Genomic DNA, 11,855 nt, shown 5'->3' with positions numbered 1-11,855 from the left:
TAACACAAACACTGTGGCTAGGGCATGTGGACTGTGTTACATAGACACATGAATCACATCTGTAAGTGTCATATGTCAAGCAACCAAAATCACAAAGAGATAGGAGGTTGAGTATCAATCAGATAAAAAAAAAACATGGAATAACACAAACACTGTGGCTAGGGCATGTGGACTGTGTTACATAGACACATGAATCACATCTGTAAGTGTCATATGTCAAGCAACCAAAATCACAAAGAGAAAGTTAGCATGCGGCCAAAACTGGACAAACTTCCCAAACCACCATAGGAACAAAAAGTACAACAAACCAAACTAGGGCATTACGGGGTCATGGCGTTGCCTCAACTCAAACATAAGAACAGGACAATATCTGTAACTAAAATTGAGAGCAGAAATCTCAACTCACCCAACCATAAATGCATGGAAAAGATATCCTGCATCCAGAATTATGAAGAGGATATGAAACATTTTCTCAACATAGAAACAATATAAGGATGTCCTGTTGCCAATATTATGTCCTAAGTTCAACCATAGGAGCAGGGAAAATTAACGAGAAGTGAGGCCTCTACTGCACACAACTGTAGGAACAGGGCAGTGTCATCCCAAACCCGGTATTATGAAGAAGATCCCATGAAGGCTGGTACTGCTCCAACTGACAACTGTCCACCTGGAATTAAGCATCCAGGGGAAATGGAAGGGGAAAACCAGCTTTACCCTATTCTCACTGAATGGATATACGGTAAGTCTACAATGCACTCAGGAGGAAGCCTCCATGGTCCACCACATCAGCAATTGGGAACTGAGAAGTGGTAAAGACTCCCTTGCTCCACTTGGAGAAAAAAGGAGGGAAGTAAATGTGGTGGAGAGTCTGGATGAACATCACACTGGAGAAATTGCTATGGGTGTCTATGATTCCTTATTTTGAAAAGCAGACCGTCCCCGATTTATTCACTCAAGGGGTCGGCAGGGATAAGCAGAAACTCCTTTCTACTTTATTCATGAAAGTCCATAAGTAATGGTCCACTTATGGATAATGAGAAACATATGTACATATCACTGGGCATGCCACAACTGGTCTTGGGAACACCCTACCTTTATAGTGAGCATTATATTGCAACCAGGTTTGACCAGGCAACATCCACCACAGAGTGGGATCCTATTAGAAGTGGTAAAAAAAAGAGGGTCTCTGAAAAGAAAGTATAAACAAAATGATCTGATAAGACTTATCCCAGTCAAAGGTGAGTGGACATGGGTGGAATTGCAGTGGGAGGGAGACAATATCCACCTGACAAAAGCCATGGGTGAAGATGGGGTGGGGGGGGGATGATGTCTGGATGAACAATGTCTGACCAAGGTTGACGGAGTACAGACTGAGACAGAAGAAAGGATAGAGAAGGTTGTACAAGTAAAGGTTGGATCAGTGGGAACCATGGTTGTGCCGGCCAATACAGAGCCACCAGAGAACTAGACATGGAGTGATTTGGATTATGGATAGAACTCTGGGGAGGAGTTGAATGGGAGGGGAAGTATATATGTGATGAACCCTCCAATCTTGACTGAATGAGTCCACTCCCAGAGCTTGTGGGTGTGGAACAGGAGACCAAAAGGAAGGACATTTGGATTCCAGTGGGTGGCAAAAGCACCAATATGAGGTGTTCTAGCTGAGAACACACCCACCAAAACACTTGTGTATTGAGAGACCATTCCATGGGGTGAATCTTGTTTGGTTGAGATAAACAATTTCCATCCAGTTGCATCATGCAAGGAACATGGCAAGCTAAAACCACCATGTGGTGACTGTGGGCCCAGAAAAGGAGATCCAGGGTCTGACAGCACAGACTTGGATTTGGTACCTCCTTGCTTCATGATATAAGTGACCACCGTGGAGTTGTCGGAGTGTATCATAACCACCTTCACCCACAGGAGAGTAAGGAAGTACAAAAAAGCTTGATGAACCACCATAAGTTTGAGAAAGTTGATATGAAGAGAAGACTCCTCAACCAACTAGATATCTGAAATTTCCTGAGAGTCGAGGTAAGCACCTCTAACCTCTAAAGATACACCTGTGACCAGATGTAAATCCAGACGAGGTGGAGGAAGTGGAACCCCCCACCGTGGTCTGGTCCCTGTCTAGCCACCAATCCAGGTTAGCCCTTATCAAGAAGTATCCACTGAAGAGAACACATATGAGCGTGACCAATGGGAATGGGGGCTTCCAAGGAAGCCGACATCCCCAAAAGAGATAGAACCTCTCCACTTGCGAGAGAATGTGAGGTGAGGGTCTTGTGAACTGCCTGCTTCATATCCCAAAGAAAAAGGGCTTGATTCGATTGAGGTTGAAATTGAAGAAAATCCCCAAATGAACAAGATATCGAGAGGAGGTAAGAACAGACTTCTCTACCTTTATCAGGAATCAAACCTGTGCTAATTCTTGTAGGAGCAGATGAGTGTCGTCTCTGGGCTGTGAATGAGAAAAAGCAAGCAGGATCCAATAGTCTATGTAATGATGGGTGTGAAGACACATTGAGTGAAGATGTTGGACAAAACACATAAGGAGCTCAGGTTAGTCAAACAGTAGGGCCCTAAACTGAAATGATGTGGGTAGTGTGGGGACAAACCCTGAATTGTAGAGTACAAGAAGAAAATTTAATTGCTAGTATCAAGAATGTAGAAAATGAAGCCAAAGCAAAGCTCTGTTCTATGAATTTGAAAGAGATGAACATGTCAGCAATTAAGCAATGCAAACAAATTAACTCTCTCAACAAGGGCTCGGTCAATTTGACCGACCACGTGACCTCTTTGTACTCGTTTAAAGTCTTTATAGATTTAATACTACTAACTTTCAATATAGTGTGTATATCTTCACAAAATCTGTCAGTCTTTCAGTTAATATTATAAGTCTTTCACATACAAAAAATCATATTTTTTAGTGAAGTATTTTTAATAAAATAAAGATTTGTCCATGAATATATTGAGTATTTGTTTTGAATAGTCCATGTACAAAGAAATTTTCATGTTGAAATTAAAAATACTTTTTCTCATCTCAAATTTCCTTTGGATCTGGAAGCAACAGGAAGAAAGGAGGAAAAAAGAACAAACCTTTCCCAAAGTGAAAAAACATGGAGGCACAACAACAGGAGCAGAGAAAAGTAGCAAAATCACCCTCGTCTCAAACATACAGGAAAAACTGAATATGTGTCAACCTGAGTAACCAGCTATAAAAAATGGTGTGGAAGGTGAAATCGTCTCCTGAAGAGGTGTAGCGTGTGACAGACCAAAATAAAAAAGTGCCAGAAAAGAAAGTCCAAATTGTATTCTTCCTCAGCAACATTGTCAGATTGAAAGGAAGAAGAAATCATCCAGCCGAACATATTAATCTAGCTTCCTGCAAATTAAAGCTTGTACCTCCTCTGCAGATAAAGTCAAACCCAATTCCTGGAAAGTCCTAAATTCACATATAATTTAGTAACAAGAAACAAATGAAAAAATATATATATTGTTGAAACAACTGAATACAAGCACAGTAAAAGAAAACTGCTGAAAAGAAATGCAAAAAATATATATTGTTGAAACAACTGAATGCAAGCACAGTAAAAGAAAACTACTGAAAAGAAATGCAAAAAAAAAATATATATATTGTTGAAACAACTGAATGCAAGCGCAGTAAAAGAAAACTGCTGAAAAGAAATGCAAAAAAAATATATATATATATATATATTGTTGAAACAACTGAATGCAAGCACAGTAAAAGAAAACTGCTGAAAATAAATCTGAAATGGCAAAGAAGTAAAATCATAAATGGTAGCCACATGCAAAAAAACGCACATCTATATGAAGCTGTGCCAATCAAGAAAGTGAGGATTGAGTGAGAACAGCAGAGGGAGCTATCTGCATCAATATAGGTGGCACAATACAATTGGTAGAGAGTAATCACATGATATGTACATGTTCAATAATGGTGCAAAATTGGTGGGGTATATAGACTGGTGTGCTGAGTGTGAAAATTTTTTTAGCAATGCTTAGAGGGCAGAAAGAAAATCAAGATAGTTTTGTGTAAGAGGAGGTAAGACCATATCGGAATTTCAAGTTTTTCACAACTTGCACCTAAGACAGGTTCTTTACAGAAGTCAGAAATATCTCGTACTTACTTCCACAAGAAAGGACTGCTCACGTAATCTCAGCTCATCCCACTTATCAAAGATCTCTGTAAGGATCACAGCCTTCCTACTGTTCCCCACATAGTCATCCTTAAGGCTTCACAAAAAAAAAATGCAAAACTACACAAACCAAATTACAAATAGATAAAGTTTAGGCAGAAATTATTATCGTTATATTCACAATTTCCTCCATCCCTTGAAGGACAAAAAAGAATGTCTGAAAAGTCATTATTTGATATTAAGTTAAATATTTAGAAAACCTAAAATGCCTGATGTTATAAACAAGCCTTCATTCCAAATTGTACAGCCATTTTTTAAATACACATATACAAAAATAGCCTACACTCATACGGCTTACGTTTAAAGAAGTATTTTAGCACATACAGTTTAAGTTAATAACACAAACATATACACATTAATAACCCAACATTATAATGAATTAACTTAATGTTGTTAATTCACGTAAAGATACTCCACTCACAGATGAACAGCAGGTCCGTACAACAGTTTAACAGACACCAAAAACACGTGTAGTCTTCTCTCCAATATCAACTGTGTGTCTTCTTTCAAAGTTCCCACGCATATGAACAAAAAACCTAAATACTAAAAATAACATTACTTCAAACTATGGTACATGAAATACCTTTTATAAAATAGCATTATTGGTAGGGTGAAAGTAACTTGAAAAAATGGATATTATTAAGATTGTGTGAAATTAAAGTTTGATGTATCCGTTTTTTAAATAAGTTTTTGCCTTTTATGTTTTACGTTTTACTTAAGATCTCTTCAGTGTTCTAGTTCTATACAGAATGTTTTATGTAAAACAATTGAACGTAGGGTATAGATCAAACTCTTAGAATCTGAATAGTTAATAAAAAAATTAGACCAAACAAATCCACCAAAAATGATTTTAAAAAAGGATAATAGAATAAACAATGAAAAAAAAAATTCTTCCAAGCAACTGTTGATGCTAAACACTTTGTTCCCCATCTTCCAACATATAGTCAGCTACGCACAAGAGCCAAGACGCAGTATTTTTCGCACCCTCCTATTTATCAATGGTTGCAATACAGGAAACCTGACATCTTAATTTTATATATCAGATATTCTACTTGTTAGAATTAGCTACTGTGTATTAAAATAATTATTTTAAGGTAGTCGACACTTATGAAAAAGAATGATTTCTAAGCAAATGACTCCAAACTAAATCATGTGCCCAAACACTTAAGGCTAAGGGGGAATAAAAAAAGGAATAAAGAGGGACAGAAGCTTAGTATACATCTCACATAAAAGTAGCTTTCCACCACATCATATGCTTTAGTTTTATTGCAACACACTTTTTTATGTGCATAAAATGGTTACTTTTTTTTTCACCAGTCCTACTTTTAAAGTTTGCGTATGTAAAAATCATACCATTCACCACGGATATGCACCAATTCAATGAACATCAAAAACTAGCTCCACGTCACTATGTGTGCACGATATCAATACAACTTCACAAGCTCAAATACCTCTTTAAATGCCATTAATACTCCGTCACTACATTCTACTAAAGTATAGAGATTCAGGAATTGGCCCAGCATGACACGTTGAGAGGTAATGAGTGGAGAAAACAGCTGCACAATAGCATTTCGGCTTATGTCTATACCTCCTCGACTGTATCCATCCGTTTGGTCAGATATGTAGTCAAATGATCCAGAATCACCCTAAAAATAAATAATTACTTTACTAACAATTCAATACTATATATATATATATATATAGAAAAATGATGATTACAAAATGACATCCTAAAAATAAAATAAATTACCACAAAATCTAAGTTTTTTTCTAAGAACTTTAAGTTATTTAATAAATATTTTTGTGAAAATCTATTTATAAGTATTGGTTTTGAAGCAGTCTTAGCTAGCTTGCTCACTTTTGTGGTCTCCTTGAACACTATTTTTCTTTGCCGCTACAAATATCTAAGGCAGTGGTTTCTAAACCCTAGCCCACTAACCTTGATTTACACAACACCCCTGCCGCTACATGAAATATTTTTCTTTATATTCTTAATCATTCTTCATGTGATGAAACTCTCACAACACCCCTTGCCATGATATACTTGTGTATTTTGACACACAGTTTAGAAACCACTGGTCTAAGAGCTTAGGAAGTACAAAAGATATTTACATACAAAGGCTAAGAGATTTTTTGTTAGTTTTAACAAGAACAACCCTAAATTATTGAATGAAAAAAAGTGTCATTTACTATGAATACCTAACGTTCTTTTCACACTATAGATGTGATAATCTGTAGTCTCTGTTTTAAGACATTGTAGAAATGCTTTAAGCAATCAAAGTGGTTACTGACTTCCTTTATATCACCACTAAAGAGAAAGATGCCTTGACAGCTGAAACCAAGAAAAAAACTACTACTTATTTCTACCATCAAAATCAAACAGCACTTACGTGGGTTTCAACGAAGCCATTCTGAGCTGCAGCTTTCTGCAGATGTTTTTTCATTGAATTATCAGTTTTTATGAAAACCAAATCATTCAGATTATCAAAAATTAAATATCCTTTCATTCTGAGAGTTGAATAGAAATCCTTTCAACTGTTCTGAACTGTAGTCTCATCAAACAGAAGATGGTGGAACTGGTACACAAAAGCTTTTTTTAATGTCAATCTGTAAATGTTTTCAGACATTTAAGCACTTGCAAGGCATTCAGCATTCCTGAAAAATATATATACATTTTTTTTCACTGAATCGGATTAGAATACATAAAAGCAATTCCATTTCTATTCTATTTAGAATTAGTATTCAGAAAAGTAACATTAGTAACAACATAATTATTACATTGTAATACTGATGAAAAAGTCAGTAATTAAAACAACAGCCTGATAAATTGCAAGTGAATGAGATACAGTGGCTCAAGATGTAGAGCATCAACCTTCTATCTAAGCTGAAAATCAAGTTAAAATTAGAGAATTTTTAACCCTGGATTAGTCTTCCAGGGTTGCTCCCAAATATTTTGTAAACATCAGTGCCAACAGATGGAAGCACATACGAGTTTGTTGTTTTCAGTAGTTTTAGTATTCAGCTAGTTTGTGTTAAATTGTTATACTTAGCTTAGGTGATAAAAAAAAAGAAATTGTAATATTAAATGTTCATTTATTGATTGATAAAGGAACAGATTTAGAGTGTTAGTGTTTCCAAAATAATAGTTTATTATTACTTAAATTAATTTTTTATGATGGGGTCTGCTCGGAATCTGGAAGAGTGACTTGGAAACTTTTTTACAGAATACTAATGCAGGGTTAATACAATTTTAACAAACAAATCTTGGTGCCACTATAGCGTGCAGTCTGTTATCATCATCACTGTTTAAATGTTTCACTAAAACATAATTTCTTACTAAATAATTTATATATATTTATCCACGAGTTTGTTTAGCAAATAATAATAATTTAATAAGTTGTGTGTTCCAGAGGAGTATCTTAAATTTATGTTATAACTGTGCTTGTTTTGATTGTTGGAATTTATTTTATTCTGATTATATTTGGCCCAAAAACATTATGTAATGGTATTTTGTACTTTATTAGCAAATCAATGAAATTTAAAACGGTGATGATGATAATCTCTGTGTACACCGCACATTATAGTGTAAATATCTTTGTATACTGCAGGCTATAGCAGCACCCAAATCTCTCTATTTCTACTTATATCAAGATAAACTTCAAATACCACTTGTTACTATCAAATGTATACGATCATAATGGGAAAAATCACAGTAGTGTAAATATAAATAATCCATGCTTAACCAATTAAAGAGTCCAGTGATGTCAAGAAACACCCAAATATACACAAATGAAAACCTTATACAGGGTTTCCAAAACACCTGGAATCATAGGTGATTTGCAGCTTTTCTTAATTTCAGATACGTAACTGATTATGGTTCTGTCAAAGCATGAGAAGGTCGAGTTAATCCTGCTGTTAAACCAAACTTGTCTTGAATTACAAGGACAACACGTAGAATACATTCTGTAAAATGTGTTGAAAGTGCCTATGATTACAGACTTTTTGGACACCCTGTACACTTATTAACTCATAAAACCATAAAAGATTCAAAGGACCAGAAAATTGTTACAACGGTAAAATAAATAAAAAACTAATTTATTATAGCAATATAAAATGACAAAAAGAGAAAAATGGAGGTAATTTTTTTTTCACAGGAGAACCAAACCCCTAATTTAAGAAAGGTAATTATTTTTTTTAATAGTTCAAAACCATTAAAGACACATCAATATATCTGGGAGCTTTTGGATTTTGATGATCCCAAGATTTTCTTAAAATTATGTACAATAATATCAAAGAAACTTATCATAAACATAGAGGATACTGACTTATTGGAAAGGGTTCAGAAGAAGGCTACTTCTAGGGTTGGAAGAGTTATATTATCCTAATAGGTTAAGATCTCTTATTTTCTCTTGAGAAAAGAATGATAAGAGCTGATCGTACTGAAGTTTACAATATTATCTTGTCTGGGGGATCAAGAGGATAAAGACCTTTAATTTCTTTGTTCTGTATCCTGGAGCTAGAAATTTAAGAAACCTAGAAAAAGACATAACAATGTTTTCGAACAACATGGGACCTATTGGTCCATTTTGGCTGTTCCATTCTCTAAACTAAATTACAATAATTTTAAAAAATCTTACAGCCAGCCTGTATCATTCATATACTTATCAAGCTTTTTCTTAAACTCACTTAAATATACTGCTTCCACAACATATGAAGGCAACCTATTCCAAAGGCCAACCACCCTGTTAGAAAAATGAAACTGTCTTTGCTGAAGATGACTCCTACCTTGCTAAAATTTATGTGTGTGTCCCCTAATCCTACTATTCTCACTGTTGACTATGAAAAATGATGATGCATAAACACTATCAATTCACTTTACAATCTTAAACACCTCAATCACCCTTTTCAACAATTCAATGTCTTTCCTAAAGTAAAGAGCCCAACACTGAACACAAAATTCAAAATGTGGCCTGAATTCAAAATGTTCAATGAAAGTATAACCTCTTTAGACTTGTATTTAATATTTCAATAGATACAACCTAAAATCCTATTTGCCCTACCACCAGCAACAGCACACTGCTTGGATGGCTTTAAAAGATGGGTTAGGCTCCAGTTTAAAGTTTTGTTGCCTTAATGGAGAAGTTGATGATGGTGTTTGTGGAAGCTGGCACTTTTACAAAGAGTTTAAAAAGGGAAATGATAATTTCATGAAAAATAAATGTTTATGTTTTTACTTTTCTAAAGAGTGGGTGTATAGGAACAGTCTCGATGGACCAAATGGTCCCTACCCTCATTCATATGTTACATAAAAATTATATTAGACATTAACAAATTATTATTGGCTGCCTAAAACAATCAAGGTGACAACTAACCCAAATATCAATACCACAAATTTCCGACTAACACCAAATCCCACATCGGGCAAAGCATACTATAAATTTGTAACTTTCAATGAAAAAATATTTTGTTAAAGAACAAGTCTGCTTCTGGCTTTTCAAAGCTAAAATTTACAAGTTTTATTTGATTTCCAACATTTCCATTTCACAGAAATTTATCCAGGGGGGGGGGGGGGGCAAAGTCAAAGACAATGGACCCCTTCAAAGTTTTGCCGTTACAGTCAAGAGAATAGGCAAGCTCCCACACAGATAAGATTTGATAGTTTTAATATTTGTAAGATTAGTTTAAGCCATACTGGTGACTTTCAGCTATATATATACTCCACAATATAAAATTCTGGTTTGTTCTTTTAGGTTCTTAACCCAATAGGGTAATTTCAACTTATATAATACAACTGCATAAATGAATATGGTAATTTGATGTCACATAATGCACAGTATTTCAATGGCATTTACTGTGTATGTATAGTAAGAACAACAAGCCTGCATCAGGGCCAGGGGATGTCGGCAAGACCTCGTCGGTTTCTTTGATGACCTGAGTGAGACATGCCATGTCCAATGTTAAAAAAGTCACAGTGGTAGTGATATTTTTTCAATATTTAGCTACAGGGTAGGTATCCAGAGAATTTAAGTAAAGCAGTTGATAAACCTGGCAACTTTTATTAGAACTAAAAACTAAGTGTAATAAGTAGTGTTAAATTGTAAAGTGAATAAAAAACTTAGAATTTCATATACATATACTGAATGAATAAATAAAGCATTGTTTCTCATTTTCCCAGGGAAGAAATGCCCCCTTCCCCCCTGTAGACACCCATGATTCTACTTCTTAACTAGATCAAACACCATAGAAAGACTGTCTAAACTATTATCAATTTTGAATGCCTAAATCAAACTAACCCTAATTATTCTAATTTCCAGATGAAAAAAGCCCAAAGTTTAATATCTTGACCTTTTTGTAGTCTATATTATGAAACTGAGTATACAACTCAATTACTTCATTTGGTTTGATGGTCCTAAACTGAAATACTGGTTTGTAAGAGTTGTTCATCCCTATCAATCACAGCATAACTGAACATAATATTGTAAAGTGCTCTTATAAAGCATAGCATGCTGATGTATATGAAAATGTTTAAAACAGATTTAACAGGATTAACCTATAATAACCATAACATCCACAGGTCCTTCAGCTAACATGCAACCTGTTTTAGTTATGTACAAATGACCACTGGTAGAACTTTCTATATCAACATATACACACATTTTCCTATTCCCTAATTTGATCTTTTTTTTCCCCCATCTATATTTTTGAACACAACAATGTTGGAGTTACAACATTTAAATCATATCACAAAATTAAAAGCATATCATTTTCCTATTAATGGTGATTTTAATGCATAGCTTAAATTGTTTCTTTAATGATTAAAGTTTTTATATATACCACTTTTTTGTGACTATAATTTAACTTTCATTCTCACTTTACTCTTTTCCTATTGATCTGTTTTATTTTCTCCTTGCATTTTGCAAATTGCAGTATTTTTTGTAATTTTTCTTCGCGTGTGATTTTTTCTTTATTTGATATATCAACAATCTTTTTTTACTATAATTTGGAATATTGTGTCTTTTAAGTTCTACATTTTTCTTTAAACTACTCATCTTAAAACTTGTCTTAACAAACAACAATATTAACATTGTTTCTAGTTCTATTTTAACTTAAGCCTAAATTATTACGTATTATTACGGTAATTTGAGTAAATACCTGACAGTGACAGAATGGCCATTTATGATTTAATAATTTGATTTATTTTGCCAAATATAGGTCAGCTGTACATTGATTTTAGAAAGTTCATCACCCGAATGTCATTTTCCCCCTTTTCTTTTACAAATTGAGTACTGTAAGTTACTTTTGACCCTTCGTAGTGTATTCAACGTTAATTTCAGAACATATGGTACTAATAAATTATAGTATAATCTCTACTCAAGTCATCGCATTTTCAGTCATGTTTTAGATGACCACCAGGATTCAGCAAAAACATTTTTTAACCAAAACATTGGATCTTCTTTATGTTTAATAAGTTACATTTCACATTCCTGAAAAATAAAATAAAAATCAGTAAGAATGACTTTTTAATTTGTCTTACAGTGTCAGTCAAAAGCACAGTCATAATATTCTTACATTTTAAAGTAATAACTTGTTTATTACGTAATTAGTTTATGAAATCAAAACTGTCAAGCTGATATTAAT

At 34.3% G+C, this 11,855-nt stretch overlaps 1 protein-coding gene across 1 annotated transcript in view; it reads right to left on the bottom strand.

The window, feature by feature from the left end:
- Positions 1-11,576, bottom strand: part of LOC106465335 (Hermansky-Pudlak syndrome 1 protein homolog) — a gene marked incomplete at its 3' end in the record, with an annotated part of 27,751 nt that extends 16,175 nt beyond the window's left edge. Inside the window, exons 1-5 of the mRNA XM_013925550.2 lie at positions 11,370-11,576; positions 6,608-6,872; positions 5,669-5,863; positions 4,639-4,760; positions 4,149-4,254 (exon numbers count right to left, since the gene is read on the bottom strand). Of these exons, the coding sequence (XP_013781004.2) occupies positions 4,149-4,254; positions 4,639-4,760; positions 5,669-5,863; positions 6,608-6,724 (540 nt within the window). The remainder of the gene's footprint in view (positions 1-4,148; positions 4,255-4,638; positions 4,761-5,668; positions 5,864-6,607; positions 6,873-11,369) is intronic.
- Positions 11,577-11,855: the final 279 nt, after the last annotated feature.

The sequence above is a fragment of the Limulus polyphemus genome, unplaced genomic scaffold (assembly GCF_000517525.1).
Source record: "Limulus polyphemus unplaced genomic scaffold, Limulus_polyphemus-2.1.2 Scaffold1911, whole genome shotgun sequence".
In the NCBI taxonomy this organism is placed as follows: domain Eukaryota; kingdom Metazoa; phylum Arthropoda; class Merostomata; order Xiphosura; family Limulidae; genus Limulus; species Limulus polyphemus.
The sequence above is the reverse complement of the archived record's forward strand: the minus strand, read 5'-3'. Positions and strand labels throughout refer to the sequence as shown.